This window comes from Crocuta crocuta, unplaced genomic scaffold (assembly GCF_008692635.1).
Source record: "Crocuta crocuta isolate KB4526 unplaced genomic scaffold, BGI_CrCroc_1.0 scaffold549, whole genome shotgun sequence".
Classification (NCBI taxonomy): Eukaryota; Metazoa; Chordata; class Mammalia; order Carnivora; family Hyaenidae; genus Crocuta; species Crocuta crocuta.
The window spans coordinates 126073-143570 of record NW_027529169.1 but is presented as its reverse complement, the minus strand read 5'-3'; the positions used below and the strand labels follow the sequence as shown (position 1 = coordinate 143570).

Below are 17498 nucleotides of genomic sequence, written 5' to 3'. Positions count from 1 at the left end.
CACCTGGTCAGCTGAGGAAAGCACTAGTGCCGTCACCAGGGACCAGATGCCACTTCTATGCCAGAAACTTGCTGCTGCAGTCTTTTTTGCTGTCTCCTGGGGGAGAGTTCTGCTCCTTGTCTCTTTTGAGCACCAGCTACTTAGTCAGGCACAGTGCATTGATTGGTGGAACTAGGTCATGTGCCTGGAGGGCTGGGAAGCACTCTCAGCTGCACAGAGGGAAGTGGTTTCTCTGCCTACCAGATTTTTAAAGAGGAGAATTCTCCAGACACTGAAAGAGGGTCAAATGTTAGGTGACCAAGAGTGTTAAATGTTTACTCTCTGGTCTTCTCCAGGATGGCCCCAGGTCTTCACCCAGTCTGAGGTGCTGGTGAAAGAGGTACGGGATCAAGCTAATGGTGCATGTTGGTAGGGGAACAGGGAGATAGTCTTGTCCAGATGGACCCTGTATGACCCATTATGGATGATGTCAGAAATCAAGGGTGGGGAAAGGCAAGGAAGAAGATTTATGTAGAATATTTCAAGGGGGAATAACCCCATCTTCTAAAAGGCCACAGAGCATAAGACTGCAGTGTGTTTCTGGAGAAAGGTAGATTGAAGGGCCAGGCAAACTCCTTCATGGGCTCTGGGTCAGTCACTTAGTTGGTGTCAGTTTTATAGAAATTTGCCTTCCTTACTGAAAGAATTCTGACTATTGGTATAGACACAGCAATCACCTTGCTCAGAGATCCAGAACAATCTAGAAGAGGCTCTTCTGCATAAATGTTCTTTCTCATGAGGAGCATTGCCTTCTATTCTATCTTGTCCTAATTACCCATGCTCTGATAGTGAATCTGGGGTTGAGATAGCAGGTAAGATACAGATTTATCTCAGTTTTAATTCCAACACTTTCTGCCAGGAAGCCTTATTTCTTTGAGGTGCTGCATGGTTTCTGTTCAGCTGGCATTTATATCCAACACCTGAAGGCTGGAAGGAAGAGTAATCAGTGAATGAACATACATCCCTCAAGAGTCCCTTCAAGGTGAGGAGACCTGCCTCTTTACCATGTGCCACAGGGCTCCTGCCACCTCCTTGTTTCGAAGGGTATAGATGATGGGGTTGAGCATGGGTGTGATGACTGTGTAGAAGAGGCTGAGGATGCGGTTCATGGTTACAGAGGAGCCTGCCTGGGGCCGGATGTAGGTGATGCTGGCTGTTCCAAAGAAGAGGAAGACCACGAGTAGGTGGGAGGAGCAGGTAGAGAAGACCTTGCGGCGGCTCTGGGTGGAGGCCATTGCCAGGATGGCACCCAGGATGCGGGCATAAGAGACGACAATCAGAGAGAAGGGGACCATGATGAAGACCACGGTGGCTGTCACCACAGAGATTTCACTCCTGTGCTTCCCAGCACTTGCCAGCCTCAGTACTGGCAGGATGTCACAGAGGAAGTGTGGGATGATCAGGTGGCTGGGGAAAGGCAGAGTGAAGATAAGAGAGGAATGGGTGGTGGCTGTGATGATGCCCATGAGCCAGGACACACCCACCATGGCTGTGCAGGCCTGAGAGCTCATGAGGGTGGAATAGTGCAGGGGCTGGCAGATGGCAGTGTAGCGGTCATAGGCCATAGCTGTGAGCAGGCAGCATTCTGTGATGCCCAGGACAATGAAGACATACATCTGGGTTGCACAGCTCTGGAAGGAGATGGCCCGGGGGTGTGGGGAGGCTAGGTCAGTCAGGGTCCTGGGCACGATGTCTGTGGTGTACAGGACCTCCACCACTGAGAGGTGGCGCAGGAAGAAGTACATGGGGGAGTGCAGGGCAGGGCTAGCCTGTGTCAGGAGGATGATCACAGAATTACCCAGCAAGGTGACCAGGTAGACCAGAAGTACCACCCAGAACAGGGGGCCCTGGAGGGCCTGGAGGTCAGAAAATCCTAGAAGGAGAAATTCAGGCAGAGTCTGATTTTCCTCAGTCATCACTTCAGGCCAGGACCTATGGCACAGCCAAGGAAGAGACGTTTATATAGAAGTAAAACGTTACAGAACTTCAGCATTTCTGTAATTTAGAAAAGCACTTTTCATATAGTCCCTCTGGAATCAACTGAGAGAGTTAGAGTCTCCACTTTATGGATGAGGCCATGGTTCTTGGAGGGGTTAAATAATTTGCCTGAAAGAATACCAAGGGAGTTGCAGGCCTGGGACTTGAATCTAGGTTTCTTGACTCCAAATTCTCTATGATTCCCCATGCTGAGAGTCCTGGTGCAGGGCTTAATTTCCATATTCTCATGGGAAGAGACCCCAACCCTGTACTTTGGATCTTTCTTCAGAGTGGGATGGTGCAGTGCTATGTCCTAAGCCCCTTTGTATCCCCTAGACTGAAACCCCAGCTTGAAAGAGATTATGTAGCACCCACAGTGGTGACTCAGCTAGGGACTGTCCCAAGCTGGTATGTGGTGATCACCACGGTGGGCTGCGGATCTACAGTGCCATGCAATGGTGGTATTGCAATAATACAGCACAACTGTATCATGCATTGGGATTCTATGAAGCCCTTTCTCATAGATTACTGGGTTCCAGTCTGTGCCCCATGAAGGGAGTGGGACAGGGACTGGCCATACCATACTTTTCTCTCCTCTCACCTGGGTCCCTACTACACTAGCTACTCTGTTTTAGCAAACTCTGTTCTCCCAAGTCTCCATGCATTCCCACAGAGTGGCCCCTGCAAAGAATGTTTCCATGCATTCTATTAATCCCACTCACCCTTCAAGCTCAATTCTAATTCCACCTTCCCCAAGGCAGCTTCTCTGTTCCTCAGGGTCAGAAATGATCACCCGTGGCATTTCAGGATTAAATGTGACAACTGAGATCATATATTTCAGCATGACGCGGGTCTTAACACATCTTAGAGGGGTGCTGTGCGGTGTCTGTCTGCATATCTGCAGCAGTGGGGAACTCACCATCTACTGAGGAAGCTCTATCTAGCTTTGGCCTCCTCTGTTTGTAGGACAGGTCTTTCGTTATAGTTGTCTTGGCTAGATTCTTAGTGTTTTATAGAATGTCTCACTGCTCTTGCACCAGACAGCTATTCAAGTACTTGAAGAAAGCACCTTCATATGTGTTCTCAGGAATCATTAGTTGTGGCTGGGNGAGAGTGAGAGAGGCAGAGAGAGAGAGAGAGAGAGAGAGAGAGAGAGAGAGAATCCCAAGCAGGCACCACACTGTTAGCACAGAGCCCGATGTGGGACTCGAACACATGAACTGTAAGATCATGACCCAACCAAGAGTCAGATGCTTAATCAACTGCACTACCAGGTGCCCCAGGTCCCAGCACTTTTTATTAGAGTCTCCACTGTAAGACCCTGCAGGATAGTTGGGGTGGTAGTTGGGGGGCTGTCTGTTTTTACTGCTGCTGGTGCTTCTCAAGTGCCTGATTCCTGCCAGGCACCATGCCAAAGGGCTTGACATTCTCTAAATTATTGGATCTTCACAATCACAATATTACATTTACTTTCTCCATTTTACAGATGAGTAAATGGAAGCCCAGACTTCTCAAAGTCACACATCTAGTAACTGAGGGTGTTCAGGCTTACATCCAGACCCACCTAACACCAGAGCCTGTGTTCTTAACTGTCTTAGAGGCAAGATTTCATCACTGGCACAACTACCATGGGATCTTGCACATGTCAAATGTTCAGCTGAATATTTATTAGATAAATGAGTGAATCTTGCGTATGAAGATAGGGGAACTGATGAACAGAAAGATGAATTGATCTGCCTAATATTAGGCAGCTAGTGAGACAAAGACAGGACACTGGGCCCAAGTGTTGTAGACATCTTGGTTTTCAACATCTGTAGAGCTTTCTCACCTGCATTCACCCCACACATGATATTAGCCCAGCCATCTTCATCTGTAGGCATGAGAATCTCAAACTTTCTGCCTATTGCTCACAGACCTAACATTCTTCCCACTCCCACTTTGTCTGATGACTGTATTTTTTGGCCTTTTGTCATTTACTCTATAGCTTACATTTAGAGATTGCTGTGTGGTGGGCACTGTGCACTACCTTGGCTGACTTCATACAGCTCTAGTGGTAGTTGTTATTTCTTCACTGAAGATGAGGAACAAGAGCTCTGAGAGCTTAAATTACTGACCCAACATCACATGATTAGTGAGTGGCAGAACCAGAATAGTAACTTGGAGCCTGAGGTTAACCATCATGTCTACCATATCTCTTGCAAGGCCAACAGGCTTACCCTACACTTCTAGGAGATAAACTCCATTCAGTGAGTTTGGGTAGAAGAGGTATTTGAGTCCATTCATTGGTCCTCTTCACTTCTATTTATAACCCTTCAGATGCTCACACCACTAAAAACCTATGGATAGATCTTGTTATTTTGAAATTTAAAAAATATTATTTTTGCAATGAAAATATTTAAGAGATATTTGGAGTAAAGTAGCTTTACTTTACTTTAGTTAAGTTTTTTTCTTTCTTGTATATTACCCTCAAGTCCTTGTCCCACCACCAACCTGTTTACATGCTTGTAATCATAGTGTATATACAGTTTTGTCTTTCCTTTTTTTCCCAAAGGTTTTATTTATTTAAGTAATCTCTACGCTCAATGTAGGGCTCCAACTCATGACCCCGAGATCAAGAGTTGCATGCTCTTCTGACTGAGCCAGCCAGGAGCTTCTTTTTCCTTTCCTTTTCCTTTTTAATTAATTAATTAACTAATTAATTAATTATTAAAAAATAGTTTATTGTCAAGTTGGTTTCCATATAACACCCAGTGCTCATCCCCACAAGTGTAATTAATTAATTTAATTAAAAATTTTTTTTTGTGAGAGGGAGTAGAGCAGGGGCAGAGGGAGAGGGAGAGAGAATCCATGCTGAGCGTGGAACCAAGGTGGGGCTCATAGTGAGGGTCAGTCTCACGACGATCATGACCTGGGCCAAATTAGATGCTTAATTGGCTGAGCCACGCAGGTGCCCCTTTCCTTTCATTTTTCTTTTCAACATTTGCTTGAAGCATTTTGCCATGAGATCACATTGTATTCTGAGTGATCTTATTCAAAGTTCTTGTAGTAGTCTGTTGAATTTCTCCACTACCATTTAACCAACACTTCTGGTACTCTTGCAACTTAAATACTTTCATTTACCGTATTTGTTATTTTAGATAATAGTGCAGACAATATCTTTGTGTATGTCTCATTTTGCCTCTGTTAACTTATTCCCTTAGGAAAAATTTCCAGGAGTCAGGTAATTGGCTAAGGATATGGACATTTTTATGGGTCCTGCCATGTAATAGGTATTTTTGGATTTCCTTCTTAAAAAATTTTTTTTAAAAATGTTTCATTTATTTCTGAGAGAGAGAGAGACAGACAGATAGACAGCATGAGCAGGGGAGGGTCAGAGAGAGAGGGAGATACAGAATCTAAAGCAGGCTCCAGGCTCTGAGGTAGCTGTCAGCACAGAGCCTGATGTGGGGCTCGAACCCATGAACCGTGAGACCATGACCTGAGCTAAAGTCGGATGCTTGACAGACTGACTCACCCAGGTGCCCCAGTATTTTTGGATTTCCTTTAACTGAACACCAGTGGCAATGCCAGCCTTCCTTCCTTGAGTAAAGCTGGAATTCTTCATCCTGTCTGTCCTCAGTAAGCCTCTCCCACCATTTCCACCTCATCTTTGCCACACCATGGGCATCTCTTGACGTCAATCCTCTAATTACATTTTGTCCCAAGATATCATCTGTGAAGGGAGAGAGATGTTTTTCTTCCCTAAACTTATCCCCTCTCTTCCTTTCTCTGTTCCCAGTTCCATCCTCTTTGTTTGCACTCTGCCTCTGTAAATCTCCCTCTTAACTTTTTATCTCCCATACATCGTGACATAGTTGGGACAATCTTCAGAGAGGCACTGGCCCTGAGGCCACTCTTATCTTTTTCAAAATCTGCAGAGGAACAGAGAGGACAGAGAGTCCTTCTGGGTCACAGGCAGGGGCTGAGACTTTTTCTTTTTAAACACATAACACAAAATTTACCATCTTAACTACTTTTTCATGTACCAGTTCAGTAGTGTTACGTATATTCACATTGTTATGCAACAAGTCTCCAGAACTTTTTTGTCTTGCAAAACTAAAACTATATACTCATCAATTTCCTGTTTTTCCTTTTGACTCTTTTGAAGGCAGAACCTTTCACCTACCCCTACCCCTTCAGTAAGTCTTAGTGACATAGGAAGGCGGATAATTCAATCAGATAATTAGTGTGTTGATGGAACAACAGATAACTTGTGGGTAACTGTCTAGATGGACAGAAGATGGCTGGCTTACTGAAAGACTGGTCAGCCTAGAAAGCCCTGAATGCAGGAGGTGAGGACCTCAAAAGGGGATAGGAATTAATAGTATCATTAAAAAAATTTTTTTTATAGTTTATTTATTTTTGAGAGAGAAAGAAAAAAGCACAAGTGGTGGAGGGGCAGAGAGAGAGGAAGACACAGAATCTAAAACAGGCTCCAGGCTCTCAGCCGTCAGCACAGAACCTGATGCGGGGCTTGAACCCATGAACTGTGAGATCATGACCTGAGCTGAAGTTGGACGCTCAACCAAGTGAGCCACCCAGATGCCCCTAATAGTATCCTTTAGGGGCAAATTTTTCATCTTGGGGGTAAGGAAGCTGGGATTCTGGAGCCCTCTGGGGGATGTGGGAAATGGGGGGGGTGACTGCTTTTATTAAGTCAGGGATGTCTTGGGGAGCAAAGCCAGACAGCTTGTCTTTGTTCTTTCAGATTTTTTTTTGCCTAAAATGTTAATAATGGGGGCTGCACATAGGCACATACACTTGTGTGTATGTGTGTGTGTGTGTGTGTGTGTGTGTGTGTGTGTGTGTGTTGGGGAGGGTATGGGGCAGCAAAGGAGGATGTGAGCCGTTCTGTCTGTAGGCTCCGAGATGGGGACCATTAACAGGAACCTGAGGAAGAATGTCCTAAGTTTTCATCGGACATTGACCATAGGCAGTATGGAGACTATGAACACCCACCTGATTTGCATACCACTGTAACCCCACAGATCTGCACGCTCTGCCTCCTGCCTTACTTCCACCACTTTGCCATACACACCTCATCACACATTCGAAGATTTGCGTAGTCTGAGTACATACATACTTGCCTTGCTGTATTATGCAGTTTTTCTGGGGGAAATTGTCCAGGGCCCCCATCTCCTTCTCATTTTTTCTCCCTGTCCAGCCAGTCTGGTGGCATCTGAATCACACATTTGCAAATACAATAGTAAAGATTTGGGAACCTTCACCTGGACTCTTTTCTTTTGTGACCAGGGATAGGTATTGGCTCCCAGCTTACACAGAGAAATTCTAAGGCCCTATGTTCCTCTTCCCTTTCTACCCTTGGCAGGTCTAGCCTTGTCAGGGAAGGACCAAGGCTGCCCAGCACTGTGTGGGGCACTTACCTGGGGGAGACAGAAATGGCCTCCCAGCCAGTGCATGAGCTGCTGGGCATAGGCTTGGGCTCCACTCTTCCCTCTCTTCTTGGAAGTCTCAACCTCTGTTATGCCCACAGTTATTCTCCAACTGCTCTTGTGTCTTCTTACTCTTGGGACCTAAGAGGCTCTGACTCTCAGCATTTCCCTAGGTGACTCTGAGCTGAGGTAGTGTCATAGGGCAGGTGATTCTGCCTAGGTCCCCAGTGCCTACTGTATCCTCTTATCTCTCCTTGGTCTCATTTTTCTTGGCCAACTTGTGTTCTTTTCCCTTTCCTCACACCTTGTTCCCTCTCCTGCCTAACTTTTACCTCCTCACTAATTGTAGGGTCTCCTTGGTCACAAATAACATGAGATTTGAGGGTCTCCCTTCATATGTCTAGAACCTTATCATGGGTAAATCAACCCATCTATGTAAATCTTGGCTCCCAGTTAAGTATAGATGCTTCTGGAAAATTTTAGAAGTTAACTACAGTGACACGTGATTTAGTCCCATTGATCTCCATTCTTGGTTTGCTTTTGTGATGGAAAGTGTTCTAGTGAAGACATTGCTTGTCTGGTTACCCAGGGGTTCATGACAGAGAGGACAGGATATTCATCAATCTCCAGGTCTCTTTTGTTATTGCAAATGTTCTTCATGGGATTGTTAAACAGAGAGTAAGTAAACCTTCTGAATGTTTTCAGTCTAGGAAGGGTGGTGAAGTTTGGGGGTAGAATAAAGTACTACCTGGAATAGCCTGGGCCTTTCCCTTGACTCCTGATGCCCTTTAGTTGACATGCTTCTTCTCCAGTTCTTATTTCCTATTTTCTCCATTTATCCCTGCAACTCCACTGAAACTCTTTTACCAAAGTCACCAACAACCTCCATCTTGCCAGATCCAAAGGGTAATTTTCAGTCTTTTTAAAAACTATTTATTCATTTTTGAGAGTATGAGTAGAGGAGAGGCAGACAGAGAGGGAGACACAGAACTTGACACAGGAAGCAGGCTTCAGTCTCCACACTGTCAGCACAGAGGCTGACATGGGGCTGGAACTCACCAACCGTGAGATCATGACCTGAGCCAAAGTCAGACGCTTAACCGACTGAGTCACCCAGGTGCCCCAATTTTCATTCTTCATCTTAATCTCTCAGCAGTATTTGGTCCTTTCTCCCTTCTTAAAACACTTTATTTTTTAACTTCTGTGACTCCCAAACACACATCTTTGGCCCTGGCCTCTTCTTTTTAAAAAAAAATTTTTTTTAATGTTTTATTTATTTCTAGGAGAGAGAGAGACAGCATGAGCAGGGGAGGGTCAGAGACAGAGGGAGTCACAGACTGAAACAGGCTCCAGGCTCTGAGCTGGCAGTCAACACAGAGCCCGACGCGGGGCTCGAACCCACCAACCGCGAGATCATGACCTAAGCGAAAGTCGGACGCTTAACCGACTAAGCCACCCAGGCGCCCCGGCCCTGGCCTCTTCTTGTATACACAATTGAATATCTCCCTTTAGAGTCTGATCATCTCAAACTTACTGTGTCTTAAATAGAACTCTTGATCCTCTCCCAAATTTCCTCATCCCAGCAAGGGACTTGTTCCCATCCAGTTGCTTAGATAAAAAAATCTAGCTGTTGATTTTGATTCATTTAACACTCCACATTCAACTTCTTGGCTAACCATCTCATCATCTCTATGGCTAGGTCTTAGGCCAGCATACTGTCTCTCACCAGGGCCATCTTGTTCTCCATCTTGTCTCCACCCAGCCCATGTGATTTTCTCCAAGTGTAAGTCAGATGATACCATTCTTCTCCCTTCAACCCTCCAGTAACTCCATAGCTTCTCAGTTCAGGTGGAATAAACTATAAACTCCTTCCCTTGATTTATAAGACCCAATGATTTTGTCCCTGTGTATTAAGCATGTCTTTTTATTCGGATGTTTTGACATCTGGAGCCTTACTGACTTTGGGCTCCTTACTAACCTTATGTAGCCTGCCCCTCTCAGGCTCAGCTAATTCCTAGAGATAACAAATGACTCACCTGTAAGCATGCCTGCCATATGCAAAGCAAAAATTAAGAGTCCATATCCTCAGCCACCACTTTCATTGGGTTCTAACACTCTGGGCCAATATCCTCTTGACCTAATCATCCAGGGCCAGGTACCAGACAACTAGACACAGTCCCTAAACCCAGAACTGGCTGAAATTATCAAAACTAGCTAACTCTAAATTTGCCTAGTCTATTTAACCTGCCTTGCCTTCCTTTCCATGAAAACCACAATAAAGTCTCTTGTTCACATTACCTCTCATTCCCTTTGCCTCCTGATCTACCCTGGTGCTTCTCCATGTGGCTCTGTGTGGTACAGCATGTCCTCTTCTCTTGGGAACTATGAGTGACAAACTATCTTTTAATGGGAATTGTCTTCTGATCTGTTGCTCTCATTGTATTAGAATAATAATAATAAAACCTACATTTTATTTATTTATTTAATTTATTTAATTTTACTATTTTACTTATTTCTGAGAGAGAGAGAGAGAGAGCGAGCAGGGGAGGGTCAGAGAGAGAGACACACACAGAATCCGAAGCAGGCTCCAGGCTCTGAGCTAGCTGTCAGCACAGAGCCCAATGCGGGGCTTGAACCTGTGAACCGTGAAATCATGACCTGAGCTGAAGTCAGATGCTTAACCTGACTGAGACACCCAGGCGCCCCTAAAACCTACATTTAAAAACACCCTGCTTTTGTCTTCCTTGTCCACTATACTTTGGCCACACTAGCCTTCATTCTTCTCCTTAAACATACTTCAGGATCTTTGCTCTTGCTGTTCCCTCTGTCCAGAGGCTTTTCCCTAGATCTTCCACAGATGCCTTCTCATTACTGAAGTCTCAGTTCAGATTTCACCACTTTAGAAAGACTTTCTTAAACTGCCCTAGAGATTGTGACACCATACCCTGATCATCCTATTTTTATTCTTTATTGCATGTATCTCAATCAGAACTATAATATTTGTTGTTTTTGTTTGCTTGGGTGTTTAGTGTATATCTCTCCTACTAGAAGGTATGTCCGTGTAGGCAGGGACTTTGTTGGTTAGTAGCTTGGCAGAGATACTTGCTTATCTGAGAATTTCTTAGTTTAAATTTCATTTTTAAAAAATTTGAGTATAGTTGACATACAATGTTACATTAAGTTCAGGCATACAACATAGTGATTCAACACATCTATATGTTATGCTGTGTTGACCACAAGCGTAGCCACCATTTGTTACCATACAATACTGACTATATTCTCTATGCTGTGCCTTTCATCCCTGTGACTTATTCATTCCATAGCTGGAAGCCTGTACCTCCCACTCCCCTTCACCTATTTTTGCGCATGCCCTCCAGTGCTACGGCTCTTGGCCATCATGTATGGTATGCACAACCAGGGCAAGTTCCTAAAGCTGCCACCCTCCCTTTCCGCAAGATCAAGTAGGCACATTCCATTTTCTACTGGTACTAATATTTGGCTACTCTCTTTGTACCCCCTCTATTGGTCTGGAGGACAGTATAGCACACATAGAAACCCTTACTATTTTCACTTAGCAAGCCTTAAATGATAGCCAGAAAAACATGTCTTTAATGAACACTGAAATGTCCTCCAAAGTAGAATGAGCAAAGCTGTCCTACAAAGTAGAATGGCCTTGGATATTATTATTGCTTCAAAAAGAGGCACCTGTGCCATTATCCAAACAGAATGTGTTCATGAGTCTGCTGATGTACCATCTGTATTAAATCACATGAGGGGACAAGTAAATGCCCCGAGTGATCCAACCTCCACCCTAGGGGACTTAATAAATCAATGGTTCTGTTCATGGGACTCTTGGTGAAAATGATTGTTCCTTATTTGGGAATCATGATGTTAATCTTGTGGTTTTATTCCTCACATGTCTCTAATGCAGCCAGATAGCCACCAAAAGAGACACCTCCATGCCAGTAAAACTCTTTGCTGACTGCTCAGGGAGCATTGCAGAGGAGGAAGAGGCAGGCATGTAAGATTGTAAGAGCTGGTCACCGTGGGGGTGAGCAGGAGGAGGTTACTGAGAAGATGTGACTGCTGGTTGACCCCAGAGCTGCATCTGGGCAACTGGAGGCTTCTTATCCCCTCCGCTGTCCTTTGAATATGCGCTTCTCTCACAGGACCATTTCATGAATGCGACATTGAGAGAATAAGGTGTTGTTGAGACTTTCTGGATGGTGTACATTACTGCCTGTTAAGTCCTCCATATAAACCATTAAGATTCTGGCTGGTGGGTGCTGCGATCTATGCATTCAGCAGCTGCTCAAGAGAAGCCTTGTAAGTAATTTTGCTTGTTTGTTAACCTGCCACCTGTCAATCTGGACTGGCTGCCTCTTTTTTCAGTGTCTCCTTCCCTCCGTGTACGGGCCTGGTTTATGAACCAACAGCTCAGAGGGCCCTTGGCTGGGCCAGGAGACAAGCCTCCCTGGTTTGAGGATGTGGTGACCCTCCCTGTGGTGATCCTCCCTGGGAGGATTTTGTCTGATGCATGCTGGTGTGCACTGGTTCCCCTGGGCCTAATGATAGAGAAACTGGGCCTGTTTCCTGCTCTTGGGTGGCATTTCTGACTCATTCACAGAGCAGCACCCTAGAGAGGGGTTTGTGGTAAGGCTCTTTGTGGATCTGTAAACTATGCTGACAAGTTCAGGAGAGACGGACAGATGGAGAAATTGATTGATAGGCACATAAATGGATGGATAACTGGCCACATGGACAGAAGAGGGGCAGGTGGAAGTGTGGCTGGCTGGCTGGATTACTGGATGGCCAGATGGCCTATGAAGGCAAGAGATGACACTCTTGGAGGAGGTATGAAGTAGAAAGAAGCTCCTGAGAGTAGATGGTTCCACTGAGGCAGAGATCCTCTGGCTTGATGTCAATAGGAAACTGTTTGGAATTTGGAACAAGGAAAGGCAATCTTTTCTTAAAATTGGGACCTGAGAAAGAATGTCTTAGATTACTATTTGTCACTGGCTCTGGAAACTGAGCCTGTAGTGTGTGTAGTGTCGATGAAGGGAGGGAGGTGTGGTCGTGTAGTGGGTGTAGATGTGCCTTGTACAGTTTGAGTGTGATGGACCTGTGGGTGTTTATGATGTACCTGGGGTGTGGTATGTGCAAGAGACTGTCTACAGATTCCACTCTGGACTGTGTTTTTTTCAGCCTGATGAGTGGCTTCCATCGGGGATGGCTGGGAATGCCTTCCACTCTCTTTTGTACCAGAACTCCTGTTTCCTGGCTCCAATGTCTCTTTCCCTCTTAGCTTACTCTTGTTTTGGTGAAGTGCACTCTCCAGTAGCTCCAGGTACTACTGGGTGGTCCACAGGAAAAACAGTTTTTGGGACTTTGCATATCTGAAAATTCTTCATTCTAACCTTGTGCTTGATTGAGAATTGACTGAGTGTAGTAGTCTAGGTGTGATTAATTCTTTTGTTTTAGAATTTTGAAGGTGTTATTCCATTATCTTCAAGATACCAATGCTATTGTTGAGATATCTCAATGTTTACACAGGCATCTCCTCTTTACAATCAATAATCCGTTCATGAAAGACAGATGTTCTGGGTGAGAATGCTAACTGGGAACTTATTTCCCATCATTTTAAATGGGAAAAAATGTTATGTGATGGTGTCAACCTTAAGCCTCCAATTTCCCAAGAAATAAATAAACACAAATGTTACCAAACTATAACAAACAACAAAAAGGTATCAATTTAGGTTGTAAAATGCTTAAAAATTACTCCTGACCATTAATTAGTATGGTTGTTAACTAACAGTTGCACTGTGTGTAACAGAAAGTCTTCTAGCCAGCAACAACCAGTAGGCAGTTCCTTGTTCCTTTTCATGGTGCTCATTTCAAATCACCTGTGTGTAACTCAAGACTTTTACTACAGTGTTTTGCTAAAGTGCTTGGAGTTTTAGTAACATAAATATAAAGTTTTCTTACATACACACTAGCTGTGAATGGTGCAATTGCTAAAATATTTCCAATGCATTATTGTAGATTCTTTAAATTACTTAAAAAAATATATTTTAAACAGGATCAATTGACTAAGCCACCCAGGTGCCCCAATATACATATATTTTAATTTCAGAGAGAGCAAATGTGAAAAAGGGATAGAGGGAGAGATTTATTTTATNTTTTATTTTATTTTATTATTTTATTTTATTTTTGAGAATCTCGAGCAGGCTCCATGCTCTGCATGGAGCCTGATGTGGGACTCAATCCCATGACTCTGGGATCATGACTTGAGCTTAAATCAAGAATCAGACGTTCAACCAATTGAACTACTTAGGAGCCCCTAAAATTATTTTTTAACACAGGAGTTTCTTGTCCCTTTCAGCTTAGAAGCTGCTGAAAATTTCTCTCTCCTCCCTCTCTCTCTATCTCTCTCCCCCCAGTTGGTCTGCTTAGGAAAGGAAGAAGAGAGGTGCCTGGGTGGCTCAGTAGGTCAAGCATTTGACTCTTGATTTCAGCTCAGGTCATGATCTCATGGTTGGGAGAGGGAACCTCACATGGGGCTCCGCTTGAGATTCTCTCTCTCCCTCCCTCCCTCTCTGCCCTTCTCCCACACATGCATGCTCTCATGCATGCTCCCTCTCTCTCTTTCTCTGTCAAGAATAAATAAATAAACATAAAAAAAAAAGAAGGAAGGAAGAGAACACTCCAAGTCACTGTTCTTCCTTATTTGAACTGTGAGGCAAGACCAGTGTATAGTCAATTCTGCTATTTTCTTTAAGGATTTTTCTGTGATTTTTAATTTTTATTAAAAGTGCTTAGATTGCTATTGGGAATTGTATCTAAGCAGAGTTCCTGAATCTGTGAGTACACCCCTTCAGTGTTCTAAACAAAAATATTTATGTCCTCAGCCCTACTAGATTAGAAAGACTACTTAACCACTTAGAAACATCTTTCCCACTAATACCAGCATGCTACTTAAATTCATAAAATTTTCATAAGCATCTCCCTAGATCTGGTGTTTTGTTTGATTAAAATTAAAATAAAAATACATTTCACTAAGCCCTAAAATACAAATCCCCATCATTCTTGAGTCTGGTTGGCTCATTCAGTTAAGCATCTGACTCGATTTTACCTCAAATCATGATCTCATGGTTCGTGGATGGAGCCCTGTGTTGGGTTCTGCACTGACAGCTCAGAGACTGCTTGGGATCCTTCCTCTCCCTCTCTCTCTCTGCCTCTTTCCTGCTCATGCTCATGCATGTGTTCTTTCTCTGTCCTTTTCAAATAAATAAATAAACATTTTAAAAAGTCCTCATAATTCTTAACCTTAACAGACTAAAAAAATTACTTAATTTAAAACATCATCTCACTAATACCAACATATCACTTAAATTTATAAATTGTCTACAGGCAGATCTAACAGATTTGACTTGTTATTGGTTTAATAATTAAAGCAAGGCACTCAAAATGCCTCGCTGAGTTTATTAACTCCATAAATGCAGGTTTTAATTAATTTTTATTAAATTAATTTTTAATAAAATTACACATGAAAGTATCTGCATCCCAGTGAGACTGCCCTCCAAATCACCAGCGATTAGAAAGAGCAGACATTAAGATTAAAAAGAGTAGACATTAAGAAGAATAAAGAGTAGCCCACAATGCCTTCCTTAACCTGATTACACCCATATGGGACACAGCAGGGGTGAAAATTAATCGATTCATTAGGGTTGTCAATTTCTTGCCAGCCACTGTAGTCGACATTTTCTAAAACAAAACAAAACAAAATACAAAACAACAAAAACCCTAACTAGGGGGAGCTGTTCATTCCTGGGACAGTGATTCCATTGTTTGAGAATTTAATCCTTTGAGCTTCTTAAACTGTGGTGTGAATGCGACATTGTAAAAATAGAAAATCCCACTAGAGGGGGCCATTTCCCTGATAGTCTCTGGAATATTGGCTCCACGACTTGAGAATCTGGTTGCATCTGCCTGTACAGGCCACTTACAAGTGACCACCTGGGTCTTCAGTCTCTCTTCTCATTCCGCAGTTCTGGTGGGGGCCTCACAAAGGAATTATCCTAATAACATCGAAGTAGAAAATGGAATGAATTTATGTGGTACTAATACAGTATGCTGGTGCTTGAGATGAGAACACATTGTGGGCATATAAAGCATTTATCTGCTTTGGATTTGGCTCATAAATTGTGTCTACTGGGTGTGGACAAAGGAAAGAGCTACATTCAGTTAAGGCTGATTCAGGCTGAGAAGTGAGTGAATCAGCACATCCTCCTCCTGTCTGTTCTCCACAGCTATCCACACAGTCAGCCTGGGTAGCTCCAGGTCTCTCTCTTGTAGACTACGGCCTTCGTGTGAGAATTTTTATTCTCTGGGGATAGAGTCCCTGGAAAAGGGTATCCCAGAAATGCTCCTGACAAGAGTGTGGGGATGTGAAGCCCATGTGGTTTCTGAACTTTCTGGGAAACTTTTTTTTTTTTAAATGTTTTATTTATTTCTAGGAGATAGAGACAGCGTGAGGAGAGGAGGGTCAGAGAGAGGGAGACACAGAATCTGAAGCAGGCTCCAGGCTCTGAGCTACCTGTCAGCACAGAGCCCGACGCGGGGCTCGAACCCACAAACCGCGAGATCATGACCTAAGCGAAAGTCGGAAAGTCGGACGCTTAACCGACTAAGCCACCCAGGCGCCCCTGGGAAACTTTATTTAAAAACATTTCTAAAAGATGTTTATTTATTTTTGAGAGAGATACACACGGAGTGCCAGCGGGAAAGGGACAGAGAGGGAGGGAGACACAGAATCTGAAGCATGCCCCAGGTTTGGAGCTGTCAGCACAGAGCCCATCGCAGGGCTTGAACCGTGAGATCATGGCTAGAGCCGAAGTCAGATGCTTAACTGACTCAGCCACTCAGGCGTCCCTTTCTGGGAAACTTTGAAACCTCATTTCACATAGAGAATGTTCCAATCAGGTTCCTTGGGATAAGACTTTCAAAGTCCACTGGGCGCATATTTCCACCTAAGTCTTACTTTAGGGGTCAGATTACCTGTGATGAGAACATGGAATGTCCCAGAAGAAAAGTAAGTAATTTTGCCTCAGTATGCATTCTGTTGAGGGCCCATTTCTGGGTAACTTTCTCAGGTCTATCTATAGCCATGGATGAGAAGAGATGAAGTTCTCTTTCCTGACCTGACAAAGCCAACTTCAACTCACTTCTTAATCTTGGATCCTTAACTGGCACACAACATATATTTACCATATATTCTTACTTTTGGTTTGTGTACTGGTTAATTTTTGTTGAGTAATAAACCACTTGAATACTTAGTGACTTAAAACAACCACATTTATTTAATTCATGATTCAGTAGGCAGCTTGGGCTGGGCTCATCTGGGTGTTTCTTCTGTTGATTTTTGATGGGCTCATTCATGCATCCTTGGTTGGCTGCTGCCTACCTGGCCACCTGGGCAGGGTGTGTGTGTGTGTGTGTGTGTGTGTGTGTGTGTGTGTGTGTGATTATTATCAGCAAGGGTGATGGTGGCAAAGAAGTCTTGGGTCTTTTACCATCTAGTAGGACAACTCAGTCTTGTTCACATGGCAGTCAGAGGGTTTCAAAGGCTTTTGGAATTTCTGCTTGCAATATGTTTGCTAGTGTCACAATGTCTGAAGCAAGCCATATGGCCAAACCCAGGGTCAATGTGGGAGGGTCTTACCAAAGAAAGTGGCTGTAGGGAAGCAAAGACTGTGAGACCACCTCTTGCAGTCTCTGATAGTTGGTCGTATTTGACATGTGGCCTATATGCAGAGTGTTGAAATACAGGAGTAGAGTGAATCCGAGAATCATTTTGAGGGAGGAGACAGCAGGGGTGGGCGAAAGATTGCAGGGAAGGGTCAGTGATGGCTTCAAGATGTCTATCCTGGGCACCTGGGTGGCTCAGTCAGTTGAGTGTCTGACTTCGGCTCGGGTCATGATCTTGCTGTTTGTGAGTCTGAGCCCCACATCGGACTCTCTGCTGTCAGTGCAAAGCCCACTTTGGATCAC

The 17498-nt window shown here is 44.0% G+C and overlaps 1 protein-coding gene across 1 annotated transcript; it reads right to left on the bottom strand.

Annotated features, from left to right (window-relative positions):
- Positions 1 to 1016: 1016 nt before the first annotated feature.
- OR10P1 (olfactory receptor family 10 subfamily P member 1) lies at positions 1017 to 1955 on the bottom strand. The gene has a single exon (XM_077757430.1). It carries the CDS (start codon positions 1953 to 1955, stop codon positions 1017 to 1019), a length of 939 nt encoding a protein of 312 aa, XP_077613556.1.
- Between the last annotated feature and the right edge of the window lie 15543 nt (positions 1956 to 17498).